Source organism: Trachypithecus francoisi, unplaced genomic scaffold (genome assembly GCF_009764315.1).
Source record: "Trachypithecus francoisi isolate TF-2019V2 unplaced genomic scaffold, Tfra_2.0 Lachesis_group5, whole genome shotgun sequence".
NCBI lineage: Eukaryota > Metazoa > Chordata > Mammalia > Primates > Cercopithecidae > Trachypithecus > Trachypithecus francoisi.
This window is the reverse complement of record NW_022681470.1, coordinates 59,781,073-59,800,711: the sequence shown is the minus strand read 5'-3', so window position 1 is coordinate 59,800,711 and position 19,639 is coordinate 59,781,073. Positions and strand designations below refer to the sequence as shown.

Below are 19,639 nucleotides of genomic sequence, written 5' to 3'. Positions count from 1 at the left end.
CACCTCGCCTGGCTAGTTTTTTGTATTTTTTAGTAGAGACGGGGTTTCACCATGTTAGCCAGGATGGTCTCGATCTCCTGACCTTGTGATCCACCCGTCTCGGCCTCCCAAAGCGCTAGGATTACAGGCTTGAGCCACCGCGCCTGGCCCAGTGGGAAGTTTCTGAGGGTTTTATACAAAGGGCAACACGGTAATAGCTAACATTTAGAAAGCACTTACCATTGACCAGGCCTCATCATAAGAACCTGCATGAATTATCTCACTCAATCCTGACAAAAGACCCAATGAAATAGTATTATTTTATTCCCATTTTTCAGATGAGGTAATTATCATTTGGAGGGATTTAGTAATGTGCTCAAGATCATAGATGGCCTGGGACAGAAGCATGGCTCTATGTGACTCCAGAGCCCATGCTTTTAACCAGGACCAAGAGAATTAACCCCACGTCCCTGAGGCACCTATATCAGATTACAATTAGTCACTTTCTCTGCCTCTAGAATGGCACTAGTTGCACAGTGAGCTATGATCTGATGATTGCACCGCTGCACTCCAGCCTAGGTGACAGTGAGAACCTGTCCCTAAAAAAAAAATTAAAACTTTTTTTGAGTTAACAGCCATATCGAGGTACTGTGCCAAGTACTCTATCTACATCACATAATTTAATCCTTATAATAATCCTGTGAGTTGAAGGTTCGCTCACAAGAGGAAGATCGACATTGCTTTTCTGCTTTTCAGCTACTGTGTATTGCTGTGTCTGGGGCTCCAGAGCATGGGCTCTAGAGTCACATAGAGCCAAGCTTCTGTCCCTGGCCAGTCTGTGACCTTGAGCACATTACTGAACCCCTCCAAATGATAGTTACGTCATCTGAAAAGTGGGAGTAAAATAATACTATTTCATTCTTGGGAGAAATGAGAAAATGGCCAGACCCTGAAATCCCCTTCTGTGTTGTGTGGTTCAGACAAGGGCTGTACTATACCCTATGTCGTCTCCCCGATCTGCACTCTGGGTGCCTGTAGAAGCAGGAGCGGGGGCACGGGTTCACCAGCAAGAGTGGTTAGAAACAATTCCGCTGACAAGAAAATAACAGGAGGCAGACTGAGGTCTAGCCCAGGGCCTGGCACATGGTAGGCACTCAGTAGTTTCTGGGAGGGAGGGACCATGCGGTTGAAGAAGGGATTAAGAAGTGTTTCAGAGATGAAACGACTAGCCTTGGGGACAGAGGAGATGAGACAAGGTGTATGGTAGAAAATTCAGTATTCCCTCCCGACGTTCAGCCTCATTTTCTGAAATTCCTTCTCCATCACGCACTTCAGGCTGGGATAACGAGGTGGAATGAGGTGGAGTGTGGAATCGGACGAGCGACAGCAAGCCCGGGGCGGGTGGAGGTTACCTGGCCGCGGCGGGGAGGTGGGCAGGCGGCAGCGAAGGCGGGGCGGCAGAGCCGGGCTCCAGGCGGGAGGTGTGGCCGGCGGGCGCGGGCCTGTGATTGGGACTCCGCGAGAAGGCCTGGGATTGGACGGGCGAGGCAGAGCCCGAGAGGAGGCGACGCGGCTGCGGAGGTGACGCGGGCGGTCGCGCGCCCCTTCCGGCGCGGATAGGGCGCTGAAGATCGGGGCCGCTCGGCCGCAGGCCGCCTCCAGCGCCGCGGGATGTAGCGCGGGGGACCGCGGCCCCCAGCAGAGCCTGCCCGCCCGGCTGTAAGTCTCCCCGGGGCTGCGCGGTGGGCGGGGACTCGGTGGGAGCGCGGGGACCCCGGGGGCCCCGACCCAGGCCTGGGGAGGAGATAGCCGTTGGGGGAACCCGCTCCGACGTGCCAAGGGGCCCGGGCCCCAGCCCTGGAGCCGCGCGTCCTCCCAGCGTCCAGCCGGTCGAGGTTGTAAACATTTCCGGCCCCTCCCACTGCGCGCCGCCTCCGAAGAGGCCTAGGTGCAGTGGGCGCTCGTCCCCGGCTGTCCCCCGACTCCCGGCAGTCTTGTGAGTGCTGCGCCTTTAGCCCCACGGGGTGGAGATGCATGGGTTCCCCGGATCGGGACCAGACAGCCAGAGCTAAGCCTGGCCCCGAGGCCGCCGCGCGTGGGCAGGGAGTGCTGCGGGCCTAGGTCGCTAACCGCCTCTCAGCGGGAAACAGCCGCACTGGGTGGCGGGGAAGCCCAAAGGTTCCTCCACCAACAATCTTTGGCAAGCCAAGTCGTGACAGTGCCCTCACTTTGATGGGGTGGGAAGGGAGGTTGGTGATCGCTCTGCAGGGTTAAGGTAATCCTGAAGGCTGAAATGCGGGGGCAGAATCGAAGCTACTTTGGGGGAAAATGAAATTTCATTAGCTGAGATATCTGGGATTGATGTATACTATCTTCTGTTTGAGAACTTTGGTCTTCAAGCCTTCGATTTTAAGAAAATAGATAAGTGTTTTCCCTCAGTTTCTGGTGCTCCGTGGGAGAATGGGAAACTGACAAGGCCAATTTCAGTTTACACCGTTTCACATGTCAGAGGAGCACCAGGAGGCCATGGTTCTTTACTAGATTAACCGTAGTACTTCCCTCAAGTAATTTAGAAGACAGGCTAGAAAATACAGCTGAGAATACATAGGCTGCGGTCTTCAAAACAAATGAAGATTATAATGACTGGTTCTTTTCTGAAATGAAGTAATAGTGGGGTCTGTTCACTGCTTTTCTGTTTTGCTAGTAGTTGGGTAGGGCACCATGGTGCAACTTCTGTTCCTGAGATTGTATAGTATCTATACTGCCAGGAATTTAGGGTGGTGCTAAACAGATTGCAATGTCGGGGTTCCGGCTTGCAGCCACTAAATGTATTTACTCCAGGAGTAACTTTTACGTATCCATATTGTAATTTGCACTTGGGAAATCAATCATAAAAACCGATGTTACCTGTGAAGGCCCATATTAGGGTAGACCTCCGCAAAACTATACCTAATTGTAGAGTAGAATCTGAAAGCCTTCTGTTCTCAGTGGTCAAGACTTTGCCTGCAGGTAGGAGAGAATCTCAGAAAAGTAACAGGAAGCAACATTAATCCACCGATCCCCATTACTGATTTATAAAGTACACCACCTTAAGTAGGCTTTTAGGCTATTTTCAGTTTCTTCAGTCTGGCCTCATTTTACCTTTCCAGGACTCTTTGGAAAAATGAATTGTTTACTGCCCTGGGGACTGTGTTCTTTCATGGCTTGTTCACACCATATACTCTCCTGGAGTGCCCTGTTTCCATCTCCACCTATCAAGCTCCTTTCATAAAATCTTTCACAAAACTTTTCTGATCACTTCAACTAAAGTTGTGCTTTTCTTTTGAATTCCTCCTGCACATAATGGCACTAAAGCCTTGTAGTAATGATATTAGGAAAGTTATTTCCCCCGTTTAGAGGCCAACGACCATTTCAACCCTCTGACTCCTCTTTGCCTTGTCTCTGTGGCCACAACACCACGCATATTGTAAGTAATCGGTATTCTCAGATTAATGAAGGTTAAGAAATTGCCCTTCTTTCTAGGCCAGTATATTTGTTCTCTGTTTCCATAGGAAGTTTCCTTTGACTTCTAATACAAAGTGAAACTGAAACCCTTTAACACTCCTGCCACATTATCCTGTGATAATAATATCTCACAGGATAATAATATCTACTTATTATCACACAGGTAAGATAAGCGGTCATCTTTATATCTAGAAGCTTTGTGAATTATGGTGAGGTTTTTCTTGGGTCAGTACTCATCAATGTTGTTATGTCCATTTGTCCCTAATGTCACCTCCTGGATTTTGTTCCTCTCGCCATGCTCAAAGTTGATTCCTTTTTCCTGCTCAAACATGTTGGGGGCACAGGCCGGACGTGGTAACTCATGCCTGTAATCTCAGCACTTTGGGAGACTGAGGTGGGTGGATCACCTGAGGTCAGGAGTTCGAGACCAACCTGATCAACATGGCGAAACCCCATCTCTACTGAAAATACAAAAATTATCTGGATGTGGTGGCAGGTGCCTGTAATCCCAGCTACTTGGGAGGCTGAGGCATGAGAATGAATTGCTTGACGCTGGGAGGCGGAGGTTGCAGTGAGCAGATTGTACCACTGCACTCTAACCTGGAGGATAGAGCAAGACTCTTGTCTCCAAAAAAAAAAAAAAAAGTGGGAGCTGGCATTGGCTGGGCGTGGTGGCTCACACCTGTAATCCCAGCACTTTGGGAGGCTGATGCAGAAGAATTGCTTGAGTCTAGGAGTACTAGGCTGCAGTGAGCTATTGTCATGCCACACACTCCAGCCTGGGCCTGGAACTGACTGAACTGGGAGCAAGACCCGGACTCCAAAAATAAAAAATGGGCTGGCGTTAAAATCCTTCATATGCCTGTATACTGTTCACTTTTTTTTGTCATAACATTAGCAAAGTTTGCCTGTCTGTTACGGCTCAAAAACACCTCTTCAGTCAGGCACAGTGGTTCATACCTGTAATCCCAGCACTTTGGGATGCCAAGGCTGGAGGAATCGAGACTAGCCTGGGCAACATAGTGAGACCTCGTCTCTACAAAATAAACAAAATTAGCTGGGCATGGTGGCACATGCCTTTAGTCCCAGTTACTAAGACTTGGGAAGCTAAGGTGGGAGGATCGCTTGAGTTCGGCAGGTTGAAGCTGCAGTGAGCTGAGATCACACCACTGCACTCCAGCCTGGGTGACCAAGCAAGACCCTTTCTTAAAAGACCTCTTAAAAGACCTCTTCCCTCTTCTGTTGGGGAAGAACTACGAAGGAAGTCAGATTGTTTTTCCACTTCATACTCTGGGACGCTTGGCATCAAGTAGGAGAGCTGAGGCCCCATTACTGTAGGTTGGTGATTTCAAGCATGTGCTTTTGCTTTGACTAACGTTTCTCCAACAAAGCTGTGAAACTATCCTCCCTAACATACAGTAGATAAGGGGAAAGATGACTGTGTTCTTTATCTATACTGCTAGACTGGTCTTGCTTTAGCACAAGAATCAAGCTAGGCATGGATAGAGCCTACCCACAGACTCTCTAAAGGCCCGGGAACTAAACTCTTAGAAACTTTGTGTCTTTGCCTCCAGGAAAGGTGTGCTATAACCTGGAAAACTTGGGAATTGGTTCACAGTATAAATGTCTCCAAAAACTATAAGTGAAATAACTCTCCAGCTAACTGGCTGGTGATTAAAAATCAGTCTTTTCCCCAAGTTTGGCACAGGATTATCTTATTTATAGGAGTACAAACACCTCCCTGCTCCACAGCTTTACTCTCTAATATCCTAGGTTTACCCAGTTGGAAAGCTTAGTGGTAAAGGTTTATTAGCTTGAGTTGAAGAAATCCCATCAAAAATGCACTCAGTCGAGTTTGGCTCAAATGTAATTTGCAACATTGGGTGTGGCAAGCTTGAGGGGAAAGGCATTTCCTCTAAAATACATAAGGTCATAGAAAACTGGCAGAAAGTTGGCTCTCCTAGGATCATTCTAACACCTTATGGGTTTGTTCTGATTTTACATCATAGACTAAAACACACTTGTAATTCTCCATTGTTTGTGAGTGATCCACCCCATAGAAGTGGTATTTTCAGATCCTAGTATTATTTACTCTTCTTTCTTGCCAGACGTCCGATCCCTATCTCTCCCTTTCCTGTCTCTGTGTTACTACAGTTTAGAAGACCAAACTGGACAATGGACTTTGCTCACTATGATGACATGATCTCCATTGACCTCCATTGTATGTACTTGAATGCATGATGATATATTTTGTATGATGAGTTGTAGCTGTTGGCTGGTTTGTGAGTTAACTGGGGTCTCAGGTTTTGGTGACTCTGGGTCTAGAAGATTTGTAGAGGTGGTATAGGAGCTAGTGATAGAGGAGCTAGAGGGAATCAGAAGAACTAATAGTAATTGTGTTGGACTGAAAAGGGAAAAGACTGATGATAGCCAGAAGACTTGCGAGCATAAAAACTTTTCAGATCAAATGATGAAATTAGTAAGAATGCCAAGCTGGATTCTGCATATGATCTTTGGACCCTAATTGCCCAACTTAAATTTTCTCTATATTATTCTCATTGCCTCTAGTAAAATAGTTACATAGCACTCAAAATGACTAAATTTAGTGTGTGACGGTTCTAGTTGAGGGGTTCTCTCCCTCCACTGCCCTCCTGGAGCAATCAAATTGTATCACTTATTTTTGTGCATATGACAAACTGCCTATGTTATCTGGCTCTTTGAAAACAATGCTATAACTTGTTCAACTTGTATTTTGCACAGTATCTTAGAATGCCTTAGGGTGCTGTTCCTAAATACACTTGCTAAATAATGAATGTGTTGACTTACTCTGGGGAAAGGGATAAGAGAAGCCACCACAAGCACAAGAAAATGTGCATAAGCCCTTATCTAAGTGGCTAGAAGTTAAGTCATATGCTCGCAAGCTGGAATCTACCCCATTCATTCATTTTGAAATGGGTTCTAACCAAAATAAAGTATATTTATTATCTTATGATCCGTGTGTTGCATCTTAGAACCAGAATTTTGTTTTGTTTTGTTTTGTTTCTGCCCTGGTGGTCTGATCTAAATTACTGCCAACAGTATCGCAAGCTAAGTGCCCCCCTCTTTTCAGATTTATCCAAGATGCCCAAAACTATTTATGGTTTTTGCTTGTGATATAAAGTGTTTGTTGTTGTTGTTTTGCTTGCTATATAACGTGTTTTTTTAGTAAAGGTGCTGATTCAGTAGTACTTCACTTTGAGGAAATATGTTTTGAGGTCAGCCTATTGAGAAAGATTTCCTAGTGTCCCTCTCATGTGGGTTGCCCATCCTCGAGATTTTCAGAGTCCTTCAGCTTCCTGTTCTCCTTGAGCTCAATTGTTCACTATGACTGTGTGCTGGCATCTCATCAGAGTCTTGCACATTTAAAGGAAGAGGAACTGCCTATGTGTTGACACCATATAAAGGTCTGCTGTATAGCAAGTTATTGTTTTTGTCTCTCTTGGACTAAATTGCTGGTTGCTTTCAGCTGTGCTTGTGGGTTGAGCATAGCATGACTCATGACTATTTAGAAGCTTGAGGATTGCCCTTACCTGATGTGTTAGTAAGTGTTTCTCCAGAAAGCACCAATAGGATACATACATATGGATACAGGTGGGATTTATTAGGGGAATTGGCTCATGAGATTATGGAGGCTAAGTCCCACAGTATGTCATCTGCAAGCTAGACAACGAGGGAAGTCCGTAACTGGTTCAGTTTAAGGCTGAAGGCCTGAGAACCCAAGGGGCTATTGGTGCACGTCCCAGAATCCCAAGGCAGGAGAACTTGGAGTTTCTGATGTCCAAGGGCAAGAAAAGAAGGGTGTCCCAGCTCCAGGAGGGAAGGAGGGGGAGAGAGAGAGACAGAGAGAGTTAGGGAGTCAGAGAAAGAGATTTATAATCCCTGAGAAGGAATTGTGATTACTCTTAGATAAAAAAGAACTAACACAAGATATCAAAGATATTTGTATATAGTGAATAGCCATGGATGATACAGTGTCTCCCTCAGGAGCAAAGTTATGTTTACTGCCCAATATAAAAGATTGGGGCTCCCTAAGCTTAAGTTTCCTCTCCCGGAATGCAACCCACTCCATACGTAGGTGTTACCTGGCCCTGCCTGCATTGCAATGTGGTTATTTGGGTTTGGGTGGGGCTTGGGTAACCAATGCCAGAAAATGCTAATATTCTGGCTACTGCTATTGCTATAACTAATAAAGTCCTTTGTGTGGGGTAGGGGTGGGGAAAGAACTAATAGTTTACAGTATAGTGGAAATCTTTGGAAACTTTCTCCCTCTTTCCCTCTTTTTTTATTTGCATTTCCCTGAGGCCTGATTAAAGACTACTGTGAAAATCCAACCCAGGAAAACCTAAAGTGTCTGAGATTTTTCCTAGAAAATGGAATTCTGGGTTTTTCTGATTTTGTGTGTGCCTGTCTCTAGTTTCTGAAATAGTCATTTGAGCGGGGCTTAGATTATGGGTTGTGGTGGTTGAAACAAGTCCTTGCAGAGCTGGTTATTAGGTGTGTGTGTGGCAAAGGGTAAAGTGGGGCTGCCTCCTTGGCTTCACCTTCCTGCTTCCAGGTAAGTTCTTGCTTGCTTGCAGGACAGATTGTGATGAAAGCTTGTTATCCCAGGGTTGAACTCAGGCTATAATGCTATAATAGAATTAGTAGACTTCGCAGAGAAATTAACCACTAGGCATCTGTCCCACAACCAAGTTCCTTTTGTGTGCATGACACATTTATCAAGCATTTGTAGATAAGGTCCAACTGAGTTCAGTTGGCATTTAATTCATTTCTAAGCCTGGATGATCTTGTAGTAATTGCAGCCAGATGATGGCTTTATATTTTTGTTCCTCAGCCTCAGAGCTAGGCCTTTCTTGGGCAGAGTGAGCTTTAGGAGTAGTAGGTGAGACTCTTCTCACTAAATGGTTCCATACCTGTGGGAATGAGTTGAGGGTGGGTAGCTGTTTTTCTGTGGTGACAGTTTGGTGCAGTAACCTTAGATTATTTGAAAGCAAGCAACTAGGTGTTACATTTTCAGTCTTACTTACAAGATCAGTGAGGTTCTGGGTAAAGGTTGACGTTAAAGAGGGAGGACAGGAATAGATTTCATTTAAGCAATTAACTGGCCTTTAGAATTGGGACAGGATATGGGTTGATTAGCTTCTTATTCAATATTAGAGTATAGAAATGAAACTGTAAGAGGAATAAATTGTCAATCCTTCATATTTGTGTTTGCTTTTAGTGTCTACTATCACAGGGAGATCTCTGCCCCCTGGGGCTGAGAGACCCCAACCTTTCCCCAAGCTGAAGCTGCAGGGTATTGAGGTACCAGCCAGATGTCTTCCCACAAAGGATCTGTGGTGGCACAGGGGAATGGGACTCCTGCCAGTAACAGGGAAACTGACACGGTGGAACTGGCTGAACTAGGACCCCTGCTAGAAGAGAAGGGCAAACGGGTAATCGCCAACCCAACCAAAGTAAGTCATCTTCCCAGGAGTCATCCCCTTGTTCAGTTTCTCTCCTTAGAACTCTCTCAGTTTCTCTTTTTTAAGATCTCACTGTTCAAAAGGAGGAACATTGCATTCTGGAAATGTCTGTATCTGAGTCTCTATGATACTATTATAAACATCTTGTTGTCTGCTTTCCCCATCGTAAGCTTTTGGGAATTCACTCGTCTTTGTAACACCAGTGCTTAGCACAAGGCCTGCAGTCCAATAAATAATCAGTAAATATCTGAATGAATGAAGGAAGCAGTCAATTAGGATTAGGTTTGACTTCATATAACACACAAAAATCCTTACAACTTTGACAGGACGGAAGTCTCTCAAGCAAAAGAATTTCAGAAGTAACCAATCCAGGGCTAATGTGGAGACTCCACCACTGTCAGGCACCTGTGTTGCTCCCCCATCACTCTTAATATGTTGCCCATCATACCCACATTCTACCCACCATGAAAGGGAAAGGAGAAGAAAGGCCCTCTCTTTCCCTTTTATTTTTATTGAGATAAAGTCTTGCCATGTTGCCCAGGCTGATCTTTTAAACTCCTAGGCTCAAGTGATCCTCCTGCCTCAGCCTCCCAAAGTGTTGGAATTATAGGTGTGAGCCACTGTGCCCGGCCACCTCTTTCCCTTTTAAAGGGACTATCTCTACTAAAAAATACAAAAATTAGCTGGGTGTGGTGGCAGTCTCCTGTAATCCCAGCTACTCGGGAGGCTGAGGCAGGAGAATCACTTGCACCTGGGAGGCAGAGGTTGCAGTGAGCTGAGATCGTGCCATTGTACTCCAGCCTGGGCAACAAGAGTGAAACCCCCTCTCAGAAAAACAAAAATAAAGGGACTATCAGGAAGTACCTCATAACACTTAGGCCAGAACTTACTTACATAACTATATTCAGCTGCAGTGGAGGTTGGAAAGTGCAGCCTGAGTAAAATTGCAGTAACATTGCCACCCTGAACAAAACTGTGGACTTTGTTACTTAGGAAGAGAGAGAATGGACATTGGGGTAGGCTGGCTGAAAGCTGTAGCACAAAATCTAAGATGGACAATGTGTTTACCAGTGACCATCAACAACAGGAGAGAAATAGCCCAGAACAGGAGTTGAACTGCCAGGCTTTCTATAGCCATGATTCAGAGCTTTGGGATAGAGAGAGAGAAAAAAGTTCTCTTCCTTTCACAGGCAAGTGCTCTCCTGGGTGTGCTCTTTTAGGCCCTGGAGTCAGTACTGCTGTTTTCCATGGAACCAGTTTTGAGGCCCTGGTGCTCCTGGGAGCTGCTATAGATACAAAGTTTCAATCATGACAGCATCCCTAGAGTCAGTGAACAGGGAACTCTAACAGAATTATTGTTGTGGAACTCTCTGAGACTCTGTCTTTTTCATTGTTTTGAAAATGTAGGCTGGGCTGGTAGCTCAGCCTGTAATCCTAGCACTTTGGTAGGCCGAGACAGGAGGATCACTTGAGGTCAGGAGTTCGAGACCAGTCTGGCCAACATGGTGAAACTGCATCTCTACTAAAAGCACAAAAATTAGTCAGGCATGGTGGTGGGCGCCTGTAATCCCAGCTACTTGGAGGCCAAGGCATGAGAATTGCTTGAACCTGGGAGGTGGAGGTCGCAGTGAATAGAGATTGCACCACTGTATTCCAGCCTGGGTGACAGAGGGATATTCCATCTCAAAAAAAAAAAAAAGAAAGAAAGAAAATGTAATGGCCTAGAAGAGAGAACTCTTTGGGAAACTGAGGAAAGTTGAGAACCACTATCCTAGAGGAAAGGATGTCATTCAGTACCTAGAGCTGGTATGCTAATCCTGCATTCCCCCAATGCTAGTCTCTGTGAGAGTCCTTTTACACACTGCATAGAATGTTCACTCCAGCATTTATGAAGTATTAATAAATTTCTAACTAGTATTGTAAACTCAGTATGTATGCTTTTGGAGAAGAGACCACAAGACCCTCTGTAGGAGAGAGGCTGGGCAGAAGGCGTTAGGTTTGGGTTTTTCTGGGTCTCTGCTCTGGAATAGTACAGTTTATGAGATGACTCCCTGGATTGTTGTGGGGTTTTTCCCTCACAGGCTGAAGAAGAGCAAACATGTCCAGTGCCCCAGGAAGAAGAGGAGGAGGTGCGGGTACTGACACTTCCCCTGCAAGCCCACCACGCCATGGAGAAGATGGAGGAGTTTGTGTACAAGGTATGGCCTATGAGTTTCTGTCCTGGAAGAGGAAGGGCAGCAGGCCTGTCTGGGATGTCCCCAGCCAGCAAGCTTCCACTGGGTTGAAGAGCTTTTACTTCTGGGAAGGAGTGGATTTGCCATCTACTCCCTGGATCCTGTCCATAATGCATGGATCCTAGATTAAGAACCCCTACTCTAAAAAGATGTGGTAAAGAACTTAGAATCTAATTGGTGGAGGGATAGGACACGAGATAGAATCTCCTGGAGAGGGGCAAAGGAGGGATCTGTATGCTTTTTAAAATGATGTTTATAATTGTTTTGTTTTTATTCAGTATATCAATTTTGAGATTTCAAGTAGCCTAAAGGAAGTTGTACCATATTTTTTTTTTTTTTTTTTTTTTGAGACGGAGTTTTGCTCTTGTCTCCCGGGTGCAGTGGCACGATCTCAGCTCACCACAACCTCTGCTGGGTTCAAGCCATTCTCCTGCCTCAGCCTCCCAAGTAGCTGGGATTACAGGCATGTGCCACCACGCCCAGCTAATTTTTGTACTTTTAGTAGAGACGGGGTTTCTCCATGTTGGTCTGGCTGGTCTCGAACTCCCGACCTTAGGTGATCCGCAGGTTATCAGCCCACCTTGGCCTCTCAAAGTGCTGGAATTACAGGCGTGAGCCACTGCGCCCAGCCTGGTTGCACCATATTTTCTTTTTTCTTTTTTTTTTTTTTTTTTGAGACGGAGTCTCGCTCTGTCGCCCAGACTGGAGTGCAGTGGCCAGATCTCAGCTCACTGCAAGCTCCGCCTCCCAGGTTCACGCCATTCTCCTGCCTCAGCCTCCCGAGTAGCTGGGACTACAGGCGCCCGCCACCTCGCCCGGCTAATTTTTTGTATTTTTTAGTAGAGACGGGGTTTCACCATGTTAGCCAGGATGGTCTAGATCTCCTGACCTCGTGATCCACCCGTCTCGGCCTCCCAAAGTGCTAGGATTACAGGCTTGAGCCACCGCGCCCGGCCCATATTTTCTTTTTTTTTTTTTTTTTTTTTTGTGACGGAGTCTGGCTCTGTTGCCCAGGCTGGAGTGTAGTGGCCGGATCTCAGCTCACTGCAAGCTCCGCCTCCCGGGTTTACGCCATTCTCCTGCCTCAGCCTCCCGAGTAGCTGGGACTACAGGTGCCCACCACTTCGCCTGGCTAGTTTTTTGTATATTTTAGTAGAGACGGGGTTTCACCGTGTTAGCCAGGATGGTCTGATCTCCTGACCTTGTGATCCGCCCGTCTCGGCCTCCCAAAGTGCTGGGATTACAGGCTTGAGCCACCGCGCCCGGCCTGCGGCCCATATTTTCTTAAAAGGTTGAGAAACACTTACTTAAAACTTCTCCAGATAAACTAACATGAAACAAAGACAAAGAGTTTTTTTTTTTTTTTTTTGGGAATACAGAGTCTTGCTTGGTCACCCAGGCTGGAGTGCAGTGGTACAGTCTCCGCTCACTGCAACCTCCGCCTCCCAGGTTCAAATGATTCTCCTGCCTCGGCCCCCCGAGTAGCTGGGATTACAGGTGCCTGCCACCGTGCCCAGCCAATTTTTGTATTTTTAGTAGAGACAGGGTTTCACCATGTTGATCAGGCAGGTCTTGAACTCCTGATGTCAGGTGATCCACCCTCCTCAGCCTCCCAAAGTGCTAGGATTACAGGCGTGAGCTGCAGCACCCAGCCAGGATTTTTTTTTTTTTTTTTTTTTAATGGTCAAAATATGAGTCAGGACTCCGCTAGTCCCATTCATGCTATGTCTTGGATATCTCCCAGTCCAGGCTGGTTCTCCATCATTGCTCGTCCTTGGGGAAGGTATTATTCTCTAGTGCCCTACCTAGAGAAAGTGTATATGTTCTAGGTCTGGGAGGGACGTTGGAGGGTCATCCCATATGATGTGCTCCCTGACTGGCTAAAGGACAATGACTATCTGCTACATGGTCATAGACCACCGATGCCCTCCTTTCGAGCTTGCTTCAAGAGCATCTTCCGCATCCATACAGAAACTGGCAACATCTGGACCCATCTGCTTGGTGAGTGGTTTGGATGGGGAAAAGTCAAATTCATTGTCTCCCTAACTGCCGAGGGATTATAGAGCCGAACAGAGTTGCTCGGATTCATTGACAGTTGAGGTTCTGCCTTTAAACTACTAATGACCTTGATCACTGATCTTTAAGACTGAGAGTAAAAGGCCTAGAAACCAAAGAAATTGGGACTAGATATTCTTTTGTGATCCCTGGCAGAACTGTTCTAGGTGGAGACAATTTCCTGTACTTCATAATTTCCGACTATAAAAGTAAAATACCAACGTTTTAAAAAATGGCCTCTTTGTCTGGGTTTCTGCGACCGGTGCCACTTTCTTTGAAACTTTTGACTGCAGTTACACAGCTAAACCTCATAGCTTTCTGGTTTTTTTTTTTTTTCAATAGTTCTTGGGCTACAAAGGGTGGGGATTGGATCTGGTTACATGGATGAATTATGTACTGGTGAATTCTGAGATTTTAATGCACCTATCACCTGAGCAGTGTACATTGTACCCAATATGTAGTTTTTCTATCCCACACCCCTAGCTCACCCTCCCGCTTCTGGATCTCCATAATCCATTATCTCACTCTGTAGGCCTTTGCATACTCATAGCTTAACTCCCACTTGTAAGTGAGAACATATATTTGATTTTTCATTCCTAAGTTAACTTCACTTAGAATAGTGGCCTTCAGCTTCATTCACGTTGCTGCAAAAGACATTATTGCATTCGTTTTTATGGCTGAGTAGTATTCCATGGTGTACATACACCACATTTTCTTTATTCACTCATTGGTCAATGGACACTTAGGTTGGTTCCATATCTTTAGACTTATGAATTGTGCTACAATAAACATAACATGGGCATGTGTCTTTTTCATATGACTGCTTTTCCTTTGGGTAGATACCTAGTAGTGGGATTGGTGGATCAAATAGTAGCTCTACTTTTAGTTCTTTAAGGAATCTCTGTACCATTTTCCATAAAGGTTATACTAATTTATAATTTACATTCCCACAAGGAGTATACAAGCATCCCCCTTTCACCACATCCATGCCAACATCTGTTGTTTTTTGACTTCTTAATAATGGCCTTTCTTGCAGGAGTAAGGTGGTATCTCATAGTGCTTTTAATTTCTATTTCCCTGATGATTAGTGACGTTGCCCGTAGCTCACTGATTCAAAAACATCAACCGTCAAAGCGTACACATTCCCTTTTTTCTTACAGGTTTTTTTAATTTTACCCTCCTGCAGGTTTCGTGCTGTTTCTCTTTTTGGGAATCTTGACCATGCTCAGACCAAATATGTACTTCATGGCCCCTCTACAGGAAAAGGTGGTTTTTGGGATGTTCTTTTTGGGTGCAGTGCTCTGCCTCAGCTTCTCCTGGCTCTTTCACACCGTCTATTGTCATTCAGAGAAAGTCTCTCGGACTTTTTCCAAGTGAGTTGAAAGAACACCATAGGAAAGGACTGTGCACTGTTGTCACATCTTGATATCCCAGTGCTTACTGGGTGCTAGGAGCTCATATTACTCCTAAAGGTTTCTTGATATGCCAGAGGAAAACCTCTCTGTTCTGTGGGGTTAGTGGGGTGATGAAGCTTTTCTCCTGAACACTTAATGAACAGACTTACTGCATCCTCCTCAACAGATGGAGAGACCAATTGTGGAATATATTTTCTACCTGAAAAGTATTATCTTTTGTGCGGCTTAGAGTGCCAGTGCACTGGCTGCTTTCCAAGACCTTGTGCCCATTCCTAGTGTAACTCACCATTAGCCCAAGCCATAGTAGGGTGTGGTGAATAGTCTGTGCTTCATTCTGCTGGTGTTCCTACCCACCAGTCAAGTAAAGCTTATCTTTGCTGCCCATGCATTGCTGGAAGCTCCAGATGTCCATCATCGTGTGCTTTCTCTCTTCCCCAGCTGTGAGCCTGGGGTTCTATTTGTTTGCTTGTTTTTGTTGTTATTGTTGGTTTTGGTGGTGACAGTGGTATATTATTTTGTTTTTCCTAACAACATCAGTAAGAAGGGTACATTTTCCTCATTTAAAAAGTCAACTAAGATAGAAAAAGCATAGAGTATCCCTTAGTACCACTCCCAATTTAAGAATTTTGTTTTTAGAACTCATTGTATCAGAATAGGAGAATTTTCAAAGCCCTTCCTGAGTGTGATGCTGGGAACCAGCTGGATTGTGATGGAATTTCTAAATTCGAGTGTCTACTAGGGGAGATACAGCTGTTCACTAGTAAGGGAAAGGGATAGAGTTCTTTGAATGGGGATTCTTAGAGACTTTTCCATCGTAAAATAGAAGTGACCTTGTGGAATTTTAATCCAGAATACAGGATAGATTGTATGGGAAATGAGGGGATGGGCCAGGCGCGGTGGCTCAAGCCTGTAATCCCAGCACTTTGGGAGGCCGAGACGGGCGGATCACGAGGTCAGGAGATCAAGACCATCCTGGCTAACACTGTGAAACCCCGTCTCTACTAAAAAAATACAAAAAACTAGCCGGGCGAGGTGGCAGGCGCCTGTAGTCCCAGCTACTCGGGAGGCTGAGGCAGGAGAATGGCGTAAACCCGGGAGGCGGAGCTTGCAGTGAGCTGAGATCCGGCCACTGCACTCCAGCCCGGGCGACAGAGCGAGACTCCGTCTCAAAAAAAAAAAAAAAAAAAAAAAAAAGAGGGGATGGTTCAATCTGGGAGCAGGTGGAGAACAGAAAGAGCTAGTTAAATGAGCCATACAAATTCATTTCCCCCACTGATTTGTTTCATTTTTGTGGTTCTTTTTAGACTGGACTATTCAGGGATTGCTCTTCTAATTATGGGGAGCTTTGTCCCCTGGCTTTATTATTCCTTCTACTGCTCCCCACAGCCACGGCTCATCTACCTCTCCATCGTCTGTGTCCTGGGCATTTCTGCCATCATTGTGGCGCAGTGGGACCGGTTTGCCACTCCTAAGCACCGGCAGACAAGAGCAGGTAGGTCGGAAGACATATGTAAACCTCAAAAGTATTTAGACCTTAGGCCTAATAGGCTCAAACCTATCTGAGCCTTAAGGTTTGCGGCTTGAGAACCCCACCCAAGCCCTGATTTGTGTTTCAGAACTTTCAAAACAGCATCAATTTCAAAGCTGAGTTCATACTATTTCAGTAGAATGCTAATAGGACAGATCATTACCCAGCTGGTCAATTAACTGCAAGCACAGATATAGCTACTCTTATACTTGGTTTGTGATAGTTTAAAAATGTAGCAAGCACAGTAATTTTAGTGACCTGAGTCCCAAGCTCAGACCAAGGGATTAAAATTAAAACCCTCAAAGGCATTTTACTAAGGGAATAGAATACCTGGTTTGGTGAATGAAAATACCTTGAGCATAAACACTGGTAACAAAGTAATAGCTACAAGCATAAACATCTTTGTGTTGTCTCATCTGGACTCTTATTTTAAGCTTTCGTTACTTGGAGCAACACCACCAATTATCACTAGTCTTTAGCTCCTTTACAATTAATATCTGCTATATTTTAACCTTCAGTTAATTAAATATTGTCTGGGAGCAGTGGCTAATGTCTCTTATCCCACTACTTTGGGAGGCCGAGGCGGGCAGATCACTTGAAGTCAGGAGTTCGAGACCAGCCTCTCCAACATGGTAAAACCCTGTTTTTATTAAAAATATAAAAGTTAGTCGGCACAATGGCAGGCGCCTGTAATCCCAGCTCCTCGAGAGGCTGAGGCGGGAGAATCACTTGAACCCAGGGAGGGCAGAGGTTGCAGTGAGCCAAGATTGCGCTGCTGCACTCTAGCCTGGGCAACAAAGAAAGACTATGTCAAAAAAAAAAAAAAAAAGAGAGAAAAGAAAAGAAAGAGAGAAAAGGAAAAGAAAAGAAAAATAATAATGAAATATTTATCAAGCACCAGCCACGTGCCATGCACTGTGCTTAAACAAGGGTATCTACAAAGATGGAGAGGTAGTCCCTGCCCTTCAGTTATGTGTAGTGTAATGGTATTGAGACAAGTACCCGTTCTTCCCTTGCTCTTGCCTTATCTGTGTGTCCCAGCAGCTACAGGATAACTGCTAATCTGGGTATATCTGTCTACTCAGGAGGTTAGAGTCCCGGTTATGTAAGACTTATGATCTTAACAGGAAGCTTCCCGTACGCTTCTCTGACTTGGGAGCCAACTGAAGCCTTTGCCATCTAAGTTCTGTACCCAAATTAGACATCAGAGGGTCTTGACATATCATTTTTACCTAAATTCCTTAACAGATAATAAAAAATATGAGATGTTTGTTCTTGGTGCTACTTAAAAAGTAGTAAGCACTTACACAGCTTCTTCCCATTCAGGACATAGAAGAAATATCTGCTGAGTGTTATCCATCTGGTAACTAAGTTTCCTAAACATGTACTGTTCATCCAAAAATAGCTAATTATCATAAACATTGAAATTTCAGAGTAAGCAGTGCCTTCCATGTGGTGGCTGTTTCCTTGTGTGACAGTCTTATGTCTGTTCTGTTCAGGCGTGTTCCTGGGACTTGGCTTAAGTGGCGTCGTGCCCACCATGCACTTTACTATTGCTGAGGGCTTTGTCAAGGCCACCACAGTGGGCCAGATGGGCTGGTTCTTCCTCATGGCTGTGATGTACATCACTGGAGCTGGCCTTTATGCTGCTCGAATTCCTGAGCGCTTCTTTCCTGGAAAATTTGACATATGGGTAAGAAATGAGTCTTCCAGCAGGGCCTGTGATGGTGAGTGAACAGCCCACATTTAAAGGTCTGAGGCAAAGGTGGTGAGAGACTGGGATCAGATAGTGTGTGGAGGTACATATATGTACATTGAAGGAAATTTGTCAATGTTAACATTTTGGTATATTTCTGACAAGGACTGTGTTTTTAAAACTATCTAAATATACCACTTTTATGATATTGAAACAAATTTGTTTAATTAAGGAGAAACTAGAAGTAGCAAATGCTTTCTCCTACTTGTTTCTTATTCCTCCTTGCATTATCCTAAAGGCTCTTCTCTTTTGTATTCCTACAGTTCCAGTCTCATCAGATTTTCCATGTCCTGGTGGTGGCAGCAGCCTTTGTCCACTTCTATGGGGTCTCCAACCTTCAGGAATTCCGTTACGGCCTGGAAGGCGGCTGTACTGATGACACCCTTCTCTGAGCCTTCCCACCTGCGGGGTGGAGGAGGAACTTCCCAAGTGCTTTTAAAAATAACTTCTTTGCTGAAGTGAGAGGAAGAGTCTGAGTTGTCTGTTTCCAGAAGAAACCTCTTAGAGAATTCAGTACCAACCAAGCTTCAGCCCAGTTTCACCCCCACTGGGCAATAAACTTTCCATTTCCATTCGCCTAGCTGGGGATGGGGCATGGTCAGACTCAGCCATCCCCTCCTCAGCAGTTACCCTCCTCAGCAAGGCATCTACCGGCCCCTCACGGAGACAGTACTTTGAAACTCATGTTGAGATTTTATCCTCTCCTCCAGCCATTTTGGGAAAATTATGGACTGGGACTCTTCAGTAATTCTGTCTTTTTTTCTGGAAGAATATGTCCCTCCCTTACCCCCATCCTTAACTTTGTATCCTGGCTTATAACAGGCCATCCATTTTTGTAGCACACTTTTCAAAAACAATTATATACCCTGGTCTCATCTTTCTAGGGCCTGGATCTGCTTACAGAGCAGGAAGAATAAAGCCACCAACTTTTACCTAGCCCGGCTAATCATGGAAGTATGTCCAGGCTTCAAGTAACTTGAGTTTTAATTTTTTTTTTTTTTTCTTGGCAGAGTAATGTAAAATTTAAATGGGGAAAGATATTTAATATTTAATACTAAGCTTTAAAAAGAAACCTGCTATCATTGCTATGTATCTTGATGCAAAGACTATGATGTTAATAAAAGAAAGTACAGAAGACAGTTGGCATTCAAAGATTTCACATGTATGGTCTTGATTATTTGCACACAACTCCAAAAGATTAAGTCAGACCTGTGATAATTTCAGATTCTCCTGAGGCACAAATTTGAATCATAGGCATTGACAGGCTGGCACATGCAGGCCAATAAATGAACCTAATTGAATTCCTAGCATCCGTTCCCCAATACAGCTTTACTTTTTTATATAATTGTTGCATGAATTATCTTTTTACATTTTTAAATTTTTTTTTTCATAGAGCCATTTGAAAAGAACAGACCATCTTGTTAGAGAAATCAGTATGTTATAGTGGTGTTCAATAATTAGGAGATTCTCAGGGCCGGGTGCAATGGCTCACGCCTGTAATCCCAGCACTTTGGGACTCCGAGGCGGGCATATTGCTTGAGGCCACGAGTTCGAGACCAACATGGCTAACATGATAAAACCCTATCTCTACTAAAAATACAAAAATTAGCCTCGTGTGGTGGTGGGCGCCTGTAATCCCAGCTACTCGGGAGGCTAAGGCACGA

At 44.9% G+C, this 19,639-nt stretch overlaps 1 protein-coding gene across 4 annotated transcripts; it reads left to right on the top strand.

Annotated features, from left to right (window-relative positions):
• Positions 1-1,491: 1,491 nt before the first annotated feature.
• Positions 1,492-19,129, top strand: ADIPOR1 (adiponectin receptor 1). Of its 4 annotated transcripts, XM_033199492.1 has the most exons (9): positions 1,492-1,698; positions 5,638-5,704; positions 8,744-8,978; positions 11,069-11,185; positions 13,051-13,222; positions 14,463-14,649; positions 15,996-16,183; positions 17,719-17,912; positions 18,239-19,129. In XM_033199492.1, the coding sequence occupies exons 3-9, from the start codon at positions 8,838-8,840 to the stop codon at positions 18,365-18,367; spliced, it is 1,128 nt and encodes a 375-aa protein (XP_033055383.1). In that variant the 5' UTR covers positions 1,492-1,698; positions 5,638-5,704; positions 8,744-8,837; the 3' UTR covers positions 18,368-19,129. The 4 variants fall into 4 exon arrangements, with proteins under 4 accessions (XP_033055383.1, XP_033055382.1, XP_033055385.1 ...); XM_033199491.1 differs by lacking the exon at positions 5,638-5,704 and having other exon boundaries at positions 1,559-1,698; XM_033199493.1 differs by lacking the exons at positions 1,492-1,698; positions 5,638-5,704 and adding an exon at positions 1,851-1,975.
• Positions 19,130-19,639: the final 510 nt, after the last annotated feature.